This window comes from Hordeum vulgare, chromosome 5H (genome assembly GCF_904849725.1).
Source record: "Hordeum vulgare subsp. vulgare chromosome 5H, MorexV3_pseudomolecules_assembly, whole genome shotgun sequence".
Lineage (NCBI taxonomy): Eukaryota > Viridiplantae > Streptophyta > Magnoliopsida > Poales > Poaceae > Hordeum > Hordeum vulgare.
In genome coordinates, this window is record NC_058522.1 from 451,649,612 (window position 1) to 451,671,924 (window position 22,313).

Here is a 22,313-nt window from a genome sequence, read left to right on the forward strand (position 1 = left end):
TGCTTATATGCAAACAAATAGTTTCATGATGAAGCAACACATTTTCGGTTCAACATGGTGCTTATATGCTCTAAAAAAAAGGGTGCCCCTACGCCGGTGTGCTTTTTTGGTTATTTACTCAACGTCGTTGTCACGGCCCAACAATTTATTGGGTAGCCCATTGAGTTTTTTTTAACATGAGCTGAATTTTGGTCAGCTATTAATTGAAGAACCAACAGTGCATACAAGTGTTGGACTTCAGACTGACAACAAGTTGATTGAAGAAATTGGCATAGCAAATCAATCCACGAACTTGGCATGGCGCACAGATCACGTCCTCTGCCCTCAAGCTGACTAGAAATTCTATCCACGCCCTTCTAGCAACGGATGAACAACAAGTAAAAAAACATAGCAATGATACAACCATAAAATCCTCCCGCCATTCTATTTGCTTGCTTCTGCAAATCAACCATCTGCTTGAGATGTTTCTTGATCTTCTTCAGTTCTTCGTTCTATTCGGATTCCGCAGGCAGATCAGCATTGCGCGCTTTCCTCGTCGTCGTCACGGCTGTGTCCCCCAATTCTCCACAGCATTCGGCCGCAAGCCCAAATTGAGCTCCCAGGTTGCCGCCCCATTCAAATCAATGTAGCCCTCAAATTGAAGCCTCTCAATATACGCATCCATCCACTCGAAATGGTCACATTTCTTCAGGATCTGGAAAAAGCAACACGAACCCTAAATCCAAAATTCGACTACAAAAACCGAAATGGGGAGAAACTAGAGCAAATCGCTGCGAAATAAGTGAAATCTAACCTTCCCATCCGTCCTACCAGTGTCTTGCTCGAGCATCTCACAAACTCGCGCCAAGATTGCCGTTCTGATCAGTCTTACTGACTCACTGCTTCAGAGGATATGGGCGTGGGCAATCAGGGCACCTTGTCATTGGCACTGCACCATACCGTTGCCATCTTGACTGCGAGGCGGAGGAGGAGGTAGACATCTCTCTCTCGTTACCGCGCTTCGTCGCTGGAGAAGAGGAAGATAGGGGAAAGGAGGAAGAAATTGCACGGGGCCGGGCGGCCGGCTACGGGCGCGGTTCTAGTATAGCTGCGGTGAGGTGGGTCCCACGCTGACATGGATAAGTGGTGGGTCTAGCTGCGGTGAGGTGGGTCCCGCGCTGACATGGATAAGTGATGGGTCTAGATGCGGTGAGGTGGGTCCAGCGCGGTCAGTTGGATATGTCCCACGCTGACGTGGATAAGTGATGGTGGGTCCAACGTTCTGTGGTCTCACATAATCCTAACATTATACATCAGTTGCGTTTAAACAACATGTCACATCTGGGTTATTTGTGCTCCAAAAAACACTGTACTTGAGTCATTCCAACGAAAAACATCGTTGTCCATCAATTTCACCTCAATGATGTTGCAGAGGAGCTATTTGCCTGTACAATGAATAAAGTTCAGAGTCTACAATGCATACTATTGCGCGAACAGTAATTTTTTGAGCAACAATAACTGCTTTGTTTTATGGTTGGTGCGGGAGGCATCATGTGCTGGCTTGATTGGTGCATCAGATGTGACAAATTTTTTGTTTTGGCCTTTTGTTCTAACAAATTTCAAAAATGACATTACTTAAAAAACGAATCTGGCCTCTTTTGATGAAGTCAACATTCCTGACGTCTGGTTTGCATGAAAGATGCCAAGGTCTTTGACGTCTGATACATACATGACCGGCCGACCCGTTAAGTCTTTGATGTGGCAAAGGGGAGGGACCTTGGCATCTGATCCTGGACCAGACGTCAAGGACCCTGGCATCTGGTACCAAACGTCAGGGACCTTGGCGTTTGGTCCCAGCAGATCACACAAATATATTTTTGATAATATGTGTCACGTCATCCAGATGTCAGGGTCCCTGGCGTTTGGTACCAAGCCACGTTAGAGACTCAACGGATCAACCGGTCATGCCAGCTTGTATCAGACGCTACGGACCTTGGCGTCTTCCATGCAAACCAGACGTTAGTGATGTTGGCGTCACCAAAAGAGGTAAGATTCAAAGTAAGGTCAATTATGAAATTTGTTAGGGCAAAAGGTTAAAACAAAAAAATTGTCCAACCAGATGCACCCATGGCACATGATCTGTTTCAGTGTTGCACTTAGAGCTAATTAGGGGGATGCAACATGAAATTCAAAATCTTCCACGTGATCAAGCTCACAGATACTGATGCTGCTGAAACCTGTCTTAGTTTTCTCCCAGAGAGAACCATGCTTGACGCGGGATTATGGCTTGAATAGAGAAATGCAGATAAATATCGATCGTGCCATAACTTTTCCTTTTTTCACCTGGAAGTAAGACATGGGAGATGCCAAATGCGGATTTGAATGCGGACAACTTGGTCACAAATACAAATATGATAGGGAATCGTTTCCATCCGGCATGCCGGCCGAATTGTACGGCCCATCGCGCACGGGCTGCACGCCACGCTGGCAGATGCTCGCAACATTTTTCCGTCAAATTTGCTGCAACCGTGTTCTTTTTAATACAAACGTTTTTCATGCAGCTTTTTTCTTGTGTAAATTTATTGCAACCAGCGTCATATTTGCTACATATACGTTTGGTTGCAACTCCGGTTCTTTGAATTTTCGTTACAATCGATGTTTTTTACTTTTGCTACAACCGTGTTAATTTTTGTTACAACCAGCATCATTTTTTGTTGCAATCGTTCATTAAAAAAGTTGCATACATGTCACGTAAATATTTGTTACAACCCGCGTTTCACTTTTGCTACCACGTATCATCAGCTTCATTTTTTTCCTACGATCACGTAGATTTTTTTTGCTACAAATTTTGTTTTTTGTTACAACCGTTAAAAAATTGCTGCATCGCATCAAAATTTTGCTGTATAGGAAAAAAAATGTTGCAGGTGCGGACGCGCGGGGGTTGGTGGATCGTGCGGCCCGCGCGCGGCCGGCCAAAAGTTTGGGCCGGCGCGCCGGCGCAGATCACTCCTCAATATGATACACAATCTCAAAATAGTAATGTTTATCCAGTTATCTGTGAAGATTGTGAAGATTGAAACAATGCATATCACACATCCAAAGAGTAATCAACACGAGAATATCCGAGGGTTGATTCGGTAGCTATATTCCTTTGCGAGAAATTCCTAAACTATTAGGGCATCCATAACCGATTTCCTTAATTTTAGAGTAAATGGCTGAGTAAATTTTAGTGGAGTATTTGTACTCCTCTAAGTTTTGATCGTTTCCACTGGTAGAAAAAGAGGCTTCCGTCCAGCCCCATAAGTCGCGAAACTGTAGGAACCGCGACTAATGATTTCTTTAGTCGCGGTTCGGCACACGAACCGCGACCAAAGGCCTGGGCCAGGGCGCTCGGTGGCCAGCTGGTGCACGTGAGGGGCTTTAGTCGCGGTTGGCCAGGCCAACCGCGACTAAAGGTGCCCAAAGGCCTTTAGTCACGGTTGGCCATGCCAACCGCGACTAAATCTCCTCCCCTATATATACCAGTTCAGCACACTCACTTAGCCATTTGGTGCCACTTCTCTTCACAAGCTTCACAAGGGGATGTAGGTTTGCTTTTGGTTCCTCTTATGCACACAAGGTGTTTGATGAAATGCCCCAAGAGCGTGAAACAAACATGATATGAAGTGTTGGAGCCACACTTGAGGTTCCTCATTTATTTTTTCCTCCTCGATCGCGGTTAGCAACTTGAACCTTTCATGCATGTGTGTCATTGATAAAATATGCATGTGTGTTGTTCATTGTTTAATTTCTATTGTTTATAGCTAGTTAGTTTAACAAATGCATGATGGTTAATTATATATTTTATATTATAATAATGCAGATGAATCGGCAATGGATGTACGGTAACCGACTCTCCCGCGAGTTCACTACGGGTTTGAAAGATTTCCTCGTAGTGGCTAATGCGAACAAGCAGAAGGGTTTTGTTATCTGTCCATGTGTTGACTGTAAGAATCAGAAGGGTTACTCTTCCTCAAGAGAAGTTCACCTGCACCTGCTTCGGCACGGTTTCATGCCAAGCTATAATTGTTGGACCAAGCATGGAGAAAGAAGGGTTATAATGGAAGAAGATGAAGAAGGGGATGATTTCATCGATGAAAGCTATCTTGCTCATTTCGGTGATACTTTCATGGAGGATGCTGAAGGTGAAGGGGAAGGTGAAGGGGAAGGTGAAGGTGAAGAAGAGGCACGTGATGAGACCGTTGATGATCTTGGTCGGACCATTGCTGATGCACGGAGACGCTGCGAAACTGAAAAGGAGAGGGAGAATTTGGATCGCATGTTAGAGGATCACAGAAAGTCGTTGTACCCCGGATGCGATGATGGTCTGAAAAAGCTGGGCTGCACACTGGATTTGCTGAAATGGAAGGCACAGGCAGGTGTAGCTGACTCGGCATTTGAAAACTTGCTGAAAATGTTGAAGAATATGTTTCCAAAGAATAACGAGTTGCCCGCCAGTACGTACGAAGCAAAGAAGGTTGTCTGCCCTCTAGGTTTAGAGGTTCTGAAGATACATGCATGCAAAGAAGGACATGAGTAGCAAACCGAGGAAACGGAAAGATAAGAAAACGATCAGTACATCATGCGATGATCCAAAGCGCCACATTGTTCTTTCAGGGAAAAGAAACATCGTGGGAGTGGAGGACAAGACAGACATGTCAGAAGATTATAATATGTTTGCTGAAATTCCGTCCTTCAAAGTGAACACCGACCCAAGCATTAAGTTAAATGATGAGGATGCTCCATGGATACGGCACAATCGTAAGCAAGCAGGGACACAAGGGAAGAAATGATGTGTAATAATTTATTGTACCAAACTTTGTTGAATGGATCATGTGAATTATATTACCCGTGATGTGTTTGGTGTCCATTTTCGAATGATTCGAGATACCACTGATGATACATGAAATTTGGAGTGATTTAGTCATACTCCTGCCTAGGCGTATAATATGCATACTCGTAGTCTTCATAGCCGCCGTCGTCGTTGTACTGGTAGTCGTCGCCTTCTAAGTTGCCGCCGTCGTCGTCGCTGCTGTCGTGGCTGTCGTCGGGCGGCGCTCGTGGCTCGAACTGAGGGTAGCGCAGGCGGGGGATATCGCCGGCCGTGATGTAGTCCATGACGCTCTGCAGAGTCCGGCCGTACCACCATAGCCGACGGCCGGCCTCGTGGAAGTTCCCAGGAGGCAGACCGTCCTCCTCATACCTGGCGAGCGCCCTCTCACGCCGATTGATGAAGAAGGCGTCCCAAGTATGCTGGTTATCGGGATGCCAGCGGGGATTCATCCGCTGCTCCGGCGTGAGGTCGAGGTAGTAGTGGTTCGTGATGGCCGCCCGGCGCGCAGTACCCTGAGGGACGGGAGGGACCGGCACGCCGCCGGCGCTTAGGCTCCAGCCGGTGGGGACGCGGTAGCCCGGTGGACAAGGGTAGTTCGAGGCGCAAAGCTCCTCCACCTGCTGGTAGGTTAGAGTGGGTGCGGTGGAAGCCATGAGAGAGTGATGAGAGATTGTAGAGATGTGATAATGCTGGCCAAGCCGGGCTACATATATGTAGTGAGAAATGGCGGAAAAAATGGGAGCGGGAAGACAGGAGGCGGGAAGAAAGTGGCGGGAAGAAAGAGGCGGGAAGACAGGGAAGAAATGGCGGGAAGAATAGGAATCCAGAGCTGGTCATCTAACCTTTAGTCCCGGCTGGTTGGTGCAACCGTGATTAAAGCTGTCGGCAGGATAAGGACGCGTGGGTAGCAACTGTGATTTTTAACATTTTGAATTGAATTAGTTTTATTTTTCTTAATTTTTTGATATATTATTTGTATTTTTAACATATTGAATTGAATTAGTTTTATTTTTCTTAATTTTTTGATATATTATTTGTATTTTTAAGATTTTGAATTGAATTAGTTTTATTTTTCTTAATTTTTTGATATATTATTTGTATTTTTAACATTTTGAATTGAATTAGTTTTATTTTTCTTAATTTTTTGATATATTATTTGTATTTTTAGAATTTTGAATTGAATTAGTTTTATTTTTGTGAATTTTTTGATATAATTTTTGTGTTTTTAACATATTGAATTGAACTAGTTTTATTTTTCTGAATTTTTTGATATAATTTTTGTGTTTTTAACATATTGAATTGAACTAGTTTTATTTTTCTGAATTTTTTGATATATTATTTGTATTTTTAAGATTTTGAAAAAGAAAAGTATTTTGAAAAATACCTTTAGTCGCGGTTGGCCTGGCCAACCGCGACTAAAGTTTACCCTTTAGTCGCGGGTCGCCTCCCCAACCGCGACTAAAAGTCGTTGGGCGCGGGAACGAAAAACCCGCCAAAAAACCCTTTAGTCGCGGTTGGTCTGGCCAACCGCGACTAAAGGTTACCCTTTAGTCGCGGGTCGCCTCCCCAACCGGCTGGTGCAGATGCACCGACGATCGAAATTACTGCACCGGAGCCTCTGGTGGTCGAAATTACTGCACCGGAGCCTCTGGTGGTCGAAATTACTGCACCGGAGCCTCTGGTGGTCGAAATTACTGCACCGGAGCCTCCTCGCTACCCCGTGGACGATATAAAGGAGATGAAAGAATGTCATCTGTATTATCCTATCGGGAACATGTCCATGAAGGTAGCCATCGGCAGTGCTTTACCATGTTTACCTGGAGCACTCCACCACAACAACCCCATTCAAGATGGCTATGCTCGTGTCACGGTGGAGGACATAGTCCAAGGGTTTGAGGACCTGGAGATTGACATTGCTACACCTGAAGGGGAGAAAAGACTTGGAGATGTCAAGCGCCATTTCATTCTATGGCAAAAGAAGTTTATCAAGTTTCCAGGCGAGGCGCCAAGGACAACAAGTCCACCCCCCCTACGGTGGTGGTGGTGGTGGTGGCGGTGGTGGTGGTGGTGGTGGTGGTGGCGGTTCACCTACACCTCCGTCACGTCAGCCGACGCCCCCCAGTCCACAACGTCCGGCGGGTGATCAGACGCCGCCCCCCAGTCCTCGTCCGGCGGGTGATCAGACGCCGCCCCCCAATCCACCTCCGGCAAAGAAGCAGAAGCAGTCCTGGATTATTAACCCGGACCCTTATGTACCTAAGACCACAAAGGTACCGGAGCCATCACTGAAGCCTCTCCCCACAAGGCCTTGGGAACGTAGTGCCGAGGAAACTACCGCGGCCGCGGCTGCTGATCATGAGAAATGGAAGGCGGACTGCAAGAAGAAAAGAGAGCCCGAGCCCAAGCCAGTATTTTCTGATGAGCAAAAGAAGTGGGCTAAGTCATTTTTGAGCACACCGTCCCAAACCGCGAAGAATCTGCCTGACGACTATGCACGTGAACTTCGTAGGCAGGCATTCATGTTGAAGGAGAAGAAAGAGCGGGCGGAGAACCAGGAGAACAAAGCCTTGGAGGAGGCCGAGAAAACGGAATTAGAAAGTAAAAAAAGCGGGAAACGAGTTGCCCAGCTCGGGGAACAAAGTAAACAATCGATTGCCCCGCTTATAGTGAAAGCTGCCGGTCCGGATGACCCCGATATCATAGCAGCTGCGGCAGCACATGGATTGACTGTAACGAGTGCCAGAGAACAAGCGGCCAACTTAGGTATTACTCTTCGTGAACTGTTAGGCCTTGATGAGGCGCCAGTGAAGGAGGTAGTAATTACATATGTGAAGAATGGGCCTCTCGTCGAGCCTGCACAGGAAGAGGATCTACCTCCACAAATGAAAGGTCTGCTGAAATGGTACAAGGGTTACATAAAAAATAAAAACGCCAAAGAATATATTTATGCGGAAGTTAGATATGAGCATCACTTCAAACATTACTATGTACAAATTCATCTGAGTGAATTGTTCCAGCTTTTCAATCTGCGCGAGCTCGACAAATCTATCATCAGTTGCTACGTTCTGTAAGTGATTTATTTCTACCCCATCTCGTTCATATTGCCTGCACTATATATATGTCGTAACTATATTGTTGTGTCCGCTATTATACATGCAGAATGAAGATTAAGGAATGCAGAGTAAGGAACATCCATGATGTTGGGTTCATTGACCCACACATCGTTAATGGATATGTGTTGGAGCATCACCCCGCCGACATGGAGGCAGACCTGTGGCAGTTTCTTACAAAGCAGGAACTCAAAAGTGATATTCTATTTCCTTACCATTTTGGGTGAGTGTTTCTGTCTTGAGCACATTCTCTTTTGTTTACTCCATGCATGGTATGTGGCCGGCTAATCGATGAGTTATGCATGACGTACTGTGCATGTATCGTGTCCGCAGGTTCCACTGGATTCTGCTAGTAATTAAAGTTGACACCTCAGAATGTCTCGTCCACGACTCTCTGAATATGGATCCAAAGCTTTGGGGCGGCATGAGAAGAATGCTGCAGAAGTAATTATTTTCATTCATTTGCGCTCTATATCGATCGGCCTATTTCGTTCATTTCCTAATATCAAGTAACTAATAACTCTCTTGTTCATTTAATTTTCTTTGCCTCGTAGGGTTTGGAGACGGTTCGTAGATACAAAGGTCGGTGAATTCAAAAAAGAGCTAGAATTCAAAAGGTCAAAGGCTAAGAATGGTGGGGATATTCAGCCAGCGGGGACCAATCTATGTGGATACTATGTCTGTGAGATAATCCGGAGATACACCTCTGAGCGGGTTCCGAGTGATACCAATGCTCAGCGGAATAACCTCCGGGTGATGCTTAGTCCAGAAGCTCGCTTCCGACCACTTCAAGAGGAACTAGCTGGATGGTTCAGGAGGGAAGTCCTCCATCCTAAAGGAGAACACCATTACGAGGACGTAGAACTTTATATGCATTAAATTATGTATGGAAACTTGTTCAAAATTGTATATGGTCATCCGATGATATTGAATATATATTGTATATTCCTCTTGAATTCTTTTTGGTTCTAATTTCAAATTTGTTTGAAATTGTACATTCATATGCATGTATGTAGTACCGTAGAATATGTGAAACTCCTTCAAAATTAAAATAAAGCACAAAAGAAATAAAACAATACAAATTAAACAGAAAACAGGTTTAGGGGGGGGGGGCTAAACCCTGTGGCGGCCACCGCGACTAAAGGTCCTCCGCCCCGACGGCCGCCTGGCGCCCACGTGGACGGGCCTTTAGTTGCGGTTCTTAAGCAACCGCGACTACAGGGGGGGGGGGCTTTAGTCGCGCCTATTTGGTCGCGGTTGCGCAACCGCGACTAATGGCAGTTGCGAACCGCGACCAAAGGCCCTTTTTCCACCAGTGTTCTAGCCGATCCCTAAATTTGGTGGAGTATTTTTTTGGTCAAATTCATTTAATTTTGGGACATAGAAATAAACTTCTTTCTTATATTACTTTATTAAAGGACATCATGTAATTCAATTTGGAATGTTCTACACATGTAGCTAAGCATCTAAGCATTTGATTGAATTGAAGTGGCATTTGATTTTTTTTCAATTTGACTTTGACTTCATTTCAAATGGCATTTGAATTTTATTCAAAAATCTTTGACAAGATACTTTGATCAAAAAGTATGTGAGGAGGAAACATGATACCCTCAAAGATCAGAAGGAAATAATGCTAAAAGAATTAAAAGTCAAATTTGGGTTTAATTGGGATTTAAAAAAAATGTTTTTATAAAGTTTATTTTTGCCTCTGGAAAATAGTCCATGTTTTAGGATTTATTTTTTGATCATTTTGATATATAATATGCCTATATAATATTCCTATTTACTTTCCTTTTATTTCTTTTATTTCTCTATTTTTCAAACAATGGAAAATGCTCTTAATTAGCATAAACAGATCCCACCCTCTCTCTCTCTGACATTGGGCCCCATCGCCCGATCCCGCGTCCGCCATGGTCATGTTCCTTCCTTCGCCTTGATTCATTTCCAGACGCTGGAGAATGCCGTCATGGCCTGATCCCATGTCATTCTGGCCTTGCCCCTGCCCTTGACTCATGCACCCGACCCCCCTGCTCCCCCCTCTCCACGCCTTGACGTCGCCGCCATTGCTCGTTCTAGTTAGCCACTGCGGCCGCTAATGTTTTATGGTTGGTGTGGGAGGCATCATGTTGCACCACATGCACCCATAACACATGTTCTGTTTCAGGGTTCCGTATTTGGTGCACTTAGAGCTAATCAAGGGGATGCATCATCAAATTCAAATTCTTCCATGTGATCAAGCTCACCGCTAACGGACTTCGAATACCAAAGATATTGATGTTGCTAAAACTTATCTCTGTTTTTTAATAGAAAGGGGTTTCTCCCTGTCCCACTTTTATTAAAAGCAGGCGTAGAGCCCAAACCACAACTATATCCAGTTCAAAACATCTAAAGCGACAATATCCCACATGGGAAGCTAGAAAACAAAGAATATATAACCTAGGAAGCAGAATCCTCTCGCCACGTTATAATTTTTATTACAGTCCCAGATGACAAGAGAAGGCCATAAAAGACACCAAGCAAGTGGCGTCTTCACTAGGACCTCCAGATCATTTTCACACGATCCTCAAGACTTCCCCTTGCTTTTTGTCCAGCAAACGAATGCACCTCATCAGCAAAGCAGCTTGAGTGTCGAAGCCGAGAATTTTCTATTGTTGTAGATGAAAACTGAACTTGGCAAGGACGCAATTCATGCTTCTCCACTTGCGCCCTTGAAAACAAAAGTCGTTACTTAATTTCCAAATACTCCATAAGGAGGCAACAATAACCATATTCAAGACTGAGTGTTTATTTTTCGAATGCCAAAAAGCATAAATATCCTCAAAGCTAGTAATGATATTAATATCAAAGCACTCAGAAACAAAGGTCCAAACATGCTTAGCAACCACACAATCAAACAACAGGAGTTGAATAGATTCATTCTCACCATAAAACAAACATGTTAGACCAGCAACATCCCTCCTCTTAGCTAGGTTTTTCCTGGTAAGTACCTTGTTATATATGCATAACCGTAAAAACACATGAATTTTCTGTGGGCATAGAATTTTTCAAAGTTTGTCTCCCATAGCAGAAACTACTCCCTCAATGATCTTATCATAAAAAGATTTGACTGAGTATCAGGGTCATTGGTTACAGGATATTGCTTCACCAAAGCCTTCAATTGTTTCCACCTGTCCATCCCACCCTGGTCAACACACTGCCTAAATGATAGTTTAAGATCTCTCCCATCCGAGATTTGAGCAACATTGTTGTCTGGTTGGTTACAAATATCAAACAAGTCCTAGACTTGGATTTTAAGGGAACACTCCCCTGCCCACAAGTGTCATGCCAAAAACTGATCTTAACACCATTTCCCAATTTCCACTTATAGAATATTTTAGATGCACTAAGCACCGAGGTGGTACTCTTCCAAAAGGTAGATCCTCTTCCACCTTTTTCCCATAGAATATTTGGGGAGCCCACATCATACTTATCAGAAATAATCCTTTTTCGGTCACTATTGTTATTGTCAAAAAATCTTTTAATTGAGGAGGCTAACAAAGCCATATTAAAGTCTCTAATATTAGGAACTCCCATCCTGCAGATGAAGCCCCAGTAAGCCAAGTGATATTTATGTTGTCCTCCCAGATTACCCTAAAAGAAGTGAACCATTTGAGAGTTAATGGCATTAATAGCCCATTTAGGGAACTTTTTTCTTCTTCTCCTCCAATATTCATCAGCATGAAGGAGCTGACCACACCTGCCATGTGGTGCCCATTTACAAAATTTGTCTCTTATAATTATTGTTTTAGAAATATCCTGGTACAAACATAATAATGTAGTTGAGATTGAAAACAAGGGTCGCAAGTGTGGTCAAGTGGGGAGTTGTTGGGGCCACTTGCATGTCCACCGATTTTATGCGTTGTAACTTAACCGAAAGTGCATGTTTTCAACATGAGTTGCAACTGTAAGTTTTTAAGACGGTGTCGCAATTGCATGTTTTCAATAGGGTCGCAATTGCATGTTTTCAAAATGGGGACGCAACTGCATGTTTTTAAATCGGTGTCGCAACTATGTGTTTTCAAAATGGGTCCGCAACTGCATGTTTGCCACGTGGGTCACAATTGTATGTTTTCCAGGCAGGGTTATAACTGCATGTTTTCAAGAGGGGTCGCAACTGCATGATTTTAAGATGGGTCGCAACTGCATATTTTTAAGGCGGAGTCGCAACTGCATGTTTTAAAGAGGGGTTGCAACTGCATATTTTTATGGAAGGGTCGCAACTGCATGTATATTCTGTTACAGTATATGTGGTTTGCACTAGCCCTTTTCATCAATTCAGACTTTTGGTTGCGTTGGCTAGTGCATGAAGCTTAACATGGTATCGGAGCTAAGATCTTGAGTTCAAGTCCTGGCTTTCGCAATTTATTAAAAATTGCTGGTAACCCCCCTTTGTGTCCACGTAGAGGCCTCTTGAGTCATACGGGAGTTTCGCGCGCCGTCGTTCTCTTCCGGTTGCACGTGTTGACTTGTCTTTCCCATCACACGTGAGAGGGGGTGTTACAGTATATGTGGATTGCACTAGCCCTTCCCATCAGTTCGGACTTTCGTTGCGTTGGCTAGTGCATGAAGTTGTGGGGCTGCAATTGCATGTCTTCAAGAGGGGTTGTAACTGCATGTTTGCAGGGTGAGGCTGCAACTGCATGTTTTAAAGACAGAGTCGCAACTACATGTTTTTAATAGGGGTCATAACTTCATGTTTTAAGAGGGCTGCAAGTGCATGTTTTTAAGGCAGGGTCACAACTGCATGTTTTTAAGACAGTATCACAACTGCATGTTTTCAAAAGGGTCGCAAACTGCATTTTTTCAAGGTTGGTCGCAACTGCATGTTTTCAAGAGGAGGTCGCAACTCCATTTTTTAAGAGTGGGTCGCAACTATATGTTTTATGGTGGGGTGGCAACTGCATGTTTTTAAGAGGGAGGTACATGTGCATGTTTTTCAAGGTGGGTCGCAACTCCATGTTTTTCAAGAGTGGTTGCAACGGTAAGTTTTTAAATAGAATCGCAACTGCATGTTTTAGAGCATGTCGCAATAACCCGTGTTTCAAAGGTGAGACTATAGATGAAAGTCCCACCAGAATCCACCTAGTCCCAATACAGTTTGGTGTTGTAAAGGTGGCCATCCCACCAAAGTTCACATAGATTAAGTGGGAATAAGTGGAAATCCACTTAACATGACCAAGTTGTATCTCGTGGGGCACCTCTTCGATGAAGACGATGACGCGCCGGCAGGAAGGGCAGGAGGAGTGCGCGCGGAGCCAGGCATCGACGCAGGCGACGTGGAAGTCGTGGTCGCACTGCGGCAGGATGCAGATCTCCTCCTTCTCGTCGAACCCCGACAGGTAGATGGTGTAGTCCGACAGGATCCCCTCCTCCTCCCGGCCGTGACCGAGGCCCCCTCCTCCACCTTCCCCCTCCCGTGCGAGACGCGACGGCCGCGGCCACAGCGTCCTCGTGCGCCATGAGCGCCCTCTTCTTGAGCCCCTTGTTCGACGCGCCTCGCCGTGTCGGGAGCGCGCGCATCCGGTGAGGGCAGCTAGGCCAACGACGCAGAGGAGCGCGTAGAGCAACAGGCTCAATGGCCTGGAACTGGCAGGGGTAGGTCTGCAGAAGGCGGCGCGCCGACGCCATTGATTTCTGCCGGAGGCCGGTTCGTTCTTTGCCGGGTCATTGGATCAGGGCGGGGTGGGGTGGAAGAATCAAGAATGGTAGTGACGGGGAGCTTCGGCGGGCCTCCGGGCCCACTCCTGGTGCGCACCGTCAGGCCTCGTTCGGTTAATCCCTTCCAGGAGGGGATTGGAGAGGATCGGAGGGGATTTAGGTGAAATTTGACTTGTAGAGAATTTTGATCTAATTTGACTTGTAGGGAATTTGAAATTCCACTTCAATGAAAATGTATCTCAAGGATTATGATCTAATTACAATAGTATCATATCTGCTAACGTGATATACAAGATATCTTAACATGCCCCCTCGATCTCAGCCGGTCTCTACCAGATTGAGATCGCTATAGAACTTGTGAAAGAGATGTCGAGATAGTGGCTTGGTAAAGATATCTGCAACCTGACCAGCTCAAATGTTCGATTTATCGCATCTCTTGAAACGGGCAAAACCGATAACTAATTCCAAACGGAGGGAGTAGGTTCTAACAATATTGACAAGGAGTTTTGTTAAATAAATAATGCACTAACTAGTACTATTTGCTGATAACCCTTCCCCATAATTTGGTGTTGGATTACTACTCTGAGAGGATTTTGCACATTAGCATTTAAAATTCACATCCATGCTTCATTGAAACTGAAGTACTCACACATTATCATGAGTAGGCAAAACATGAAGCAACATAAAGAAAGACCAATTCCTCACGATTTCTATCATTCATCTATTACATACATACTTGGCATCACATTGTTCAATTTGTCTGTCTGACTGCATCAATAATCATGTACAGGTATTGCAGCCTTGTCTTCCAGGAAAGAACACAAAATCAGTCACCAGGTTCAGAATAGCTGGTGCGCTTATTCTATCAGGCCCCTTATTGAGTTGTTGGGCCGATAATATTTTTATAACTAACTAGCACCTGTAATCTGCTAAGCCCAAGATACACAGCTCAGTTCTTCGGCACACAGAACGAGTGACTAGTTCAGGCATAACTGTCTAAGAGAATGTTGTACATTAGCAATATATCTCAGTAAACAGTTTATAAACCCTAGGTTCCGGTGAGTGGAACATCACCGTTGACAATTCTAGTTATGCCAAGGAACTTGAATGTGCCATCTTCCAGTGAGATGACAATACCTCGGATTCTGAACATGGAAGATATATAGCAACAGTTAAGATTATTAACCTAGTAGACAGAAAACATGTATAGCCTGCTGCACATATATACACAGTAAGGTCACGCCTGGATTGGGTGTAAAATAATACGAAGGTGTTTTATTTACAGGTGTAACTTACCGGTTGATGAGCAATTTCCATCGGGAAACAAAACGACCGACCGTGGCATGTATATTTTTACGGAGGTATTTGAAACGGAGACGCTGATCCAAACAGGGCCTAAGGAAATTTAGCGATGTATTTCATTACTAGTCATGGACAATACCATTGTTTTTTCTTAACGGAAACTGAAAAATTTAATGTAAACAAAGGGGTATTGACTCTTAACCATGGACAAACGCACAAAAAAAGAATATGGGATAAGCAAGTTTAGTTATCCAATCTTCACTGTTGATTAATTCTAACCTAACATTACAATCCACATGAGTGCTATCTATGTTTAGACAAGCCAAACGATAAGTCTTTGAAATATGGCATGCATATGGTGGAAACTAAACCAGGAGGCAGCCTAGCACTTTATAAACCCGGCAGTTTTGACAAAATATATGATGCATGCACTGGACCATGGGTATGTTTTAGCATCTGGGATACTAATAAATAGTGACCAAAATTTATAGAGAACGGGTCCTCTCAGCTCAATGTGTACTCTGTCGGAGGTATCAGGCAACAAACACCGGAGGAATCAATCAACAAATGATCCCCTTGGTCAACAGGCTAGAGCAGTAACGGTCTTGTCCTAGACAGCAGAACGGGTGCGCTTGGAGGATGCATTGGAGGTGCCTGGCTTGCCACTTGGACCACGCTTGGAGGATGCATTGGAGGTGCCTGGCTTGCCACTTGGATCACGCTCGTCGTCTCCATCTCTGTGAGGAGGGGCATCCTGCTGATCCTGACTCTTCGGAAGGGGGCAGTTCTTGTTGTTCCTGATGAAATTCAGAATGTACTTTGATGGGATGAAATGCGAGTGAACGCTGGACCCTCCATGCCAAATGCCTATCACCCGTTGATTGGTATTGTACAGGGGGGCTCCAGACGACCCAGCCTCGCTTCCAACAGATGCTTCAATAAGCTCCAAGTTGTACCCAATCGGGTTGCTGCTCATCAAAGCCACAGGTCCTCGGTTCGGGCCTTGAAGCCCCGTGGTCATAGTGAAAGGACGGAATGCCGGCCAGGAGTACATCATGCACTGGGTACCCTCGGCGCGGCTGGTGCTGAATTGCACAGGTGGGTGATTCGCTGTGCATGGGATCCTCCGCCGCTCCCCCACTGTCCTGACGGCCAGCTCTCTGAGATCGACGCGTACCATCATCAGGTCTATGGAACAGTTGATTCCGCAGACTTCTGCCAGAGTGTATGTCCGCTCTCCCACAAACCCTCGCTCAATGAACTGACTTTCGGCATGGGAACAGGTTACTGAAATTTCAAAATGCTTGTTCACTTCTTCTACTGTAATTGGGTGTGTCTTTGCTTGATAAAGGAAGTCAATAATGTGAGCACTTGTGGCAATGTACAAATAGTCACCGCGTCTCCTTGCGGCAATACCCGTTTCTGTGTGACATTCTGCTTTGAAAATCTCATTGAGCTCCTCCGGATCCTTGGTTCCCACATAGCCAGCGGTATCTCTCGTCGTCGTCTGATCATACGGTGTCAGCAGAATAATGAAGACAGACGGCCTGGCACGCTCATGCAACGGCATCCAGTTAATCAAGGGCACCGTAGGCAGAGGAGCCGGAACAGGAGCAGCCATTGCGAGTTGTACTGTGCTGCAGCCTGCAGTAGACAAAGAGGCAAAGGAGACGATCACGAACAGAAGCACAGCAGGAACAGGAATGCAGGTCAAGAGCTCCATCTGCCAGACCAATGCAATGCAGATGGAGAGCTCCATCAGGAAGTGCAAAAATTAACAAACAAACAACCTTGAGAAACAACTGGTAGCTACTTCTTCTAGCAATACTGTAGTGTAGCAGCAGAGACAAGAACACCGACCAAGGTAGATGCTATTTTGGAACACAAAAACAATACTCCTACTAGAAAACTACTCCTTCCGTCCGGAAATACTTGTCGTAGGAATGGATGTATCTAGATGTATTTTGATTCTAGATACATTCATTTGTATCTAATTCCGAAGGGAGGGAGTACTTGTTGATCCATAAGATAAGGTGCTCATAATAATGCTACAAACACACAAACAAAGACAAGACACGCAAACAAACAAGCCACGAAGAGTGCAAACCACCACCAAACTGGCACTTGAAACTCACATCACATTCACCACACACGTATCTACGAAAAGGACGCCACGAAGAAGAAAAGCTCCTCCCTTGTCATGCTCAGAAGCTGCAAGCAAGCAAGACAGTATATGCTCCTGGACTACTGGTAGTGGTAAAAACCCATCAGCCAGCCCGCACAAACAGGACATCCATCGCATTGGCGGTAATGACAAACATCCGAGAACAAACCAACACGCGCACGCACCAGTTCCTGCAACAACACGCGCATGCACGGAATCCAACCTTGTAATAGTAAAATCTGCCTCCGGGAGGCTGCTGCTACCTACACTTCGAGAGATCAAAATCGAAACAAAACAAGGGTTCATCGGAAGCGGCGGCGCCGCCATGTTGACCAGGGTTCGTCGGAATGTACCAGGTAAAATCGCAAGCCCGAACCGGTGAGAGAGAAGGAGAGGAGAAATTACCTCGAGGACGCGCCTGCTCCCGGAAATCCCGCCGCCTCGCCCTCCCCCTCACACACCAGTATTACTTCTAGCACTGCAGTAAACAAAGAAGCAAAGCAGACGATTAGGAACAGAAGCACCAGCAGGAACATGAATGAAAGGCAAAAGCTCCATCAGCCAGATCAATGCAATGCAGAAGCTCCATCAGCCAGACCAATACAATGCAGAAGCTCCATCAGGAAGTGCAAGCACAGGAATTAGTAGCTATTTCTTCTTCTAGCAATACTGTAGTGTAGCAGCAGAGACAGCAAAACAATACTACTACTTGTTGATCCGGTGCCCATAATAATGCTACAGACAAACAAACAAGCCAGGAAGGGTACAAACCACCACCACCAAACTGGCACTTGAAACTGATCCCATCACATTCACGACACACGAATCTTACGAAATGGACGCCACTGTGAAGAAAATCTCTTCCCTTGTCATGATCAGAAGCGGCAAGCAAGCAAGCAAGACGGTTTTTCATCTTGTGATACATACTTACATACTACTGGTAGTGGTAAAAACTCATCAGCCCGCACGCACAAACAGGACATCCATCGCACTGGCGCTAATGACAAACATTCGAGAGGAAACCAACACGCGCACGCACCAGTTCCTGCAACATTACAACACGCACACGCACACGCACGGAATCAAACCTTGATATGATATTAAAATCTAACTCCGGGAGGCCGCTGCTACCTAGTACTTAGTACCTCGAGCTCGAGAGATCGGAATCGAAACAAAACAGAACAAAACAAAATCCCTCGCGCCAGACAAGCACAGCCAAAATCTGAGTCCTAGCGGGAGCGGGAGCGGGAGCGGGAGCGCAAGCCAGCCCGAAATCGGAGAGCAAAGGAATAAAGCACCGCCACATTCGGGAGTGCAAAATCGGACCCCGAAAACCACCACCCCCTCGGGCCCGAAAACCCCGAGACATGGAGACCACCACCACGCCCGCGGCCGCGGGGAGCCGCGCCGCCGCATTCGGCTGCCTACACCCAAAAATCTCGAAACAGATAGTCACTCTCGCTTCGGGGCTGCCTCCTCACCCGGCCGTGAGGGTTCATCTGAAGCGGCGGCGCCGCCATGTTGACCAGGGTTCGTCGGAATGCACCAGGTAAAATCGTAAGCCCGTACCGGGAGGGGCGGAGAGAGAGAGACGGGACGGAGGAGGAACTACCTTGAGGGCGCGCCTGCTCGCGGAAACCTAGCCGCCGCCGCCGCCGCCGCCCCCCTCGCCCTCGGCCTCTAGTATTACTTGTATGGCCGCGCTCCGGGAAGCGAGAGAGAGAGAGAGAGAGAGAGGGGTAAAAGAGAGGTGCGGGGGCGCCTCGCGTGTGACTGCAAGGCGACAGCTGTCCAGTGCGGCCGCGGCCGGTCCCAGGCGTAGCGGGTCGGGTTCGCAAGCTGCTACTAAGAGATTTTCATCTCTGGTCCGACCTGCGCGGCCGTAAGAGATTTTCATAGTCTCATTTTTAATACTCCCTTACTCCGTAATTATTTATCGCACAAATTTATAAAAATAAATTCGTTTAAATTAAAAATACATTTAGATGCACCCATTCATGTCGCAAGTATTTTTAGACGGAGGGAGTAACAAGTGGCAAATCCATTGGGTTGATTGGCCTCATGCCCCTCATCCTGAAATCATCTCTTTTTTTCTTATTCACAACATTTTTATCATTCTTTTAGCCTAAATGCTAGAAAATGCAGCTATGCTTGTTAGACGTTTCAGTCATACACCCTCGATGGCCGTCGGATCGAGATCACGACGCGCAGGGGCTTTTTTGTCGAAAGCGCACAAGTGACAGGTCGACCACATGATGGAACCGCTGAAGCGTTTAGGTGGAGGGTGTCGGTGCTAACATTGATGGGTCTCGGGTAAGGGGCCCCCAACTGTTGATCTAGAAACAATGGTGAGCAGGAAACAAAGAGGACACTATTTTACCCAGATACAGGCCCTCTCGAAGAGGTAAAACTCTACGTCTTGCTTTGCCTATATTGATTGGATAGAAAGTACAAAGGTGACCTACGTCGAGATCAGATGATTGTGTTATATACCCTAATGTTGATTTCGGTCTCACTAGAACTAGAGGAGCATCTCATTGGCATACAAGTACTATAAACTACTAAATGCTCTCGTATGGTTTGCATCAAGAGTTTGTCACTCCTAGGTGTATTAGACATAACATCGTGTCATGATCACACACAACTCTGTGTACGTGCAAGTATCAGACTAAATAGTAGACGAAGCCACAAAGACTAGTTGTGCGTACTAGGCCACACCTCAACCTAGAACCGAATCAATTACTCAAACATGGATGTATGGACACACAAAGAGGAACAATTCATTGCTACCATCAACATGTTCAATCTTACAAAATACAAGTGTGAGGACGAAGATGGAGATGAGGATGAGCACCGACACGACCGACCTATGGCCGGTGGCCGGTGATGGCAGCAGCGCCTCCTCCTCCTCCTTCGTGCCCTTCATGGTGATGGTGATGGAGGGATAGGCCTCCCCCTAGATGAGATGGGAGAGCCCCCTAGTGGTTGTGTGGACTTATGGTGGAGTGAGGATGATGATCCCGATGGCTAGGGTTGGAGCTCTTCATATAAGAGGCCTTCTCGGGTCTCCTCCATTGATGTAGCCTTCCCCCTTTCATTAAAGTGATCTAGGGGAGTCAAATCCATGTCCAAGTGATGCCATATCTGCCAAGGATCTTGTAGAAACAAAGCGGGGTGAAATCGGAGTAAGATAGGAAAAGTTCTAGCCAATTTACGAAGGTGTGTGGAGATCATATGGGCGCCCATTGATGTCTACTACGCAACCTTCTCCTTGTAGACGTTGTTGGGCCTCCAAGTGCAGAGGTTTGTAGGACAGTAGCAATTTTCCCTCAAGTGGGTGACCTAAGGTTTATCAATCCGTGGGAGGCGTAGGATGAAGATGGTCTCTCTCAAGCAACCCTACAACCAAATAACAAAGAGTCTCTTGTGGCCCCAACACACCCAATACAATGGTAAGTTGTATAGGTACACTAGTTCGGCGAAGAGATGGTGATACAAGTGCAATATGGATGGTAGATATAGGTTTTTGTAATCTGAAATTACAAAAACAGCAAGGTAACTAATAGTAAAAGTGAGCACGAACGGTATTGCAATGCGTGGAAACAAGGCCTAAGGTTCATACTTTCACTAGTGAAGTTCTCTCAATAATGATAACATAATTGGATCATATAACTAGCCCTCAACATGCAACAAAGAGTCACTCCAAAGTCACTAATAGCGGAGAACAAACGAAGATATTATTGTCGGGTACGAAGCCACCACAAAGTTATTCTTTATGATCAATCTATTCAAGAGTCCGTAGTAAAATAACACGAAGCTATTCTTTCAGTTCAATCTATCCTAGAGTTCGTACTAGAATAACACCTTAAGACACACATCAACCAAGACCCTAATGTCACCTAGATACTCCATTGTCACCTCAAGTATCCGTGGGCATGATTATATGATATGCATCAACCAATCTCAGAATCATCTATTCAACCAACACATAGAACTTCAAAGAGTGCCCCAAAGTTTCTACCGAAGAGTCAAAATGTGTGCCAACCCATATGCATAGGTTCCCGATGTCATGAAACCCGCAAGTTGATCACCAAAACATACATCAAGTACTCACATGAATATCCCATTGTCACCACAGATAGACACGTGCAAGACATACATCAAGTGTTCTTAAAGACTCAATCCGATAAGATAACTTCAAAGGGGAAACTCAATTCATTACAAGAAGGGAGAGGGGGAAGAACATCATAAGATCCAACTATAGTAGCAAAGCCCGCAGTACATCGAGATCAAGACATGTCAAGAACACGAGAGAGAGAGATCAAACACATAGCTACTGGTACATACCCTCAGCCCCGAGGGAGAACTACTCCCTCCTCGCCATGGCGATCGCCGGGATGATGAAGATGACCACCGGAGATGGATTCCCCCTCCGGCAGGGTGCCGGAACGGGCTCCAAATTGGTTTTTGGTGGCTACATAGGCTTGCGGCGGCGTAATTCGCGATCTAGGTTTCTTTTTGGAGGTTTCTGTATTTATAGGAATTTATGGCGGTGGAATTACGTCGGTTGGGCCCACGAGGAGGTCACAAGCCTGCTAGGCACGGCCTGGGGGGCACCTCCTGGGCTTGTGACTCCCTCGTGGCTCTTATGGCCTTCTTCCAAAGCTTCGGGGGTCTGTTTTGGTCCAAAAAAAATCATCGCGGGAGTTTTGTTCCATTTGGACTCCATTTGATATTCTTCTTTGAAAAAGGTCAAAAACACGGAAAAAGCAAAAACTGGCACTTGGCTCTGAGTTAATAGGTTAGTCCCAAAAAATATATAAAATAGCATATTCATGCATATAAAACATCCAAAGTTGACAAGATAATAGCATGGAACCATAAAAAATTATAGATACGTTGGAGACGTATCACCCATACGAGCGGATGTGCTCGCATGGAAGGTCGTCATCCGTTCTGGATTCCGAGAGCACTTTTATATTTTGGTTTCCATTTGCTACTTGTGAGTTGCGTTGGATTTTCCCTGAGAAGGAAGGGTGAAGCAACTAGTAGCTGATAAGTATTTCCCTCAATGAGAACCAAGGTTACCAAACCAATAGGAGAACCACATAAATTCTCATCTTTGGTAACTACACACACAAAAGCAAACACTTGCACGTAACGCGGGCAAGAGGGTTGTCAATCCCTT

At 45.5% G+C, this 22,313-nt stretch overlaps 1 protein-coding gene and 1 pseudogene across 1 annotated transcript; both read right to left on the minus strand.

The window, feature by feature from the left end:
* Window positions 1-10,281: 10,281 nt before the first annotated feature.
* On the minus strand, window positions 10,282-13,733 carry LOC123398366 (annotated as a pseudogene).
* A 1,438-nt stretch (window positions 13,734-15,171) lies between these two features.
* Window positions 15,172-18,828, minus strand: LOC123398367. Its single transcript, XM_045092844.1, has 3 exons — window positions 18,738-18,828; window positions 17,531-17,603; window positions 15,172-16,605 (listed from the first exon to the last, which is right to left on the minus strand). The coding sequence occupies exon 3, from the start codon at window positions 16,580-16,582 to the stop codon at window positions 15,572-15,574; it is 1,011 nt and encodes a 336-aa protein (XP_044948779.1). The 5' UTR covers window positions 16,583-16,605; window positions 17,531-17,603; window positions 18,738-18,828; the 3' UTR covers window positions 15,172-15,571.
* Between the last annotated feature and the right edge of the window lie 3,485 nt (window positions 18,829-22,313).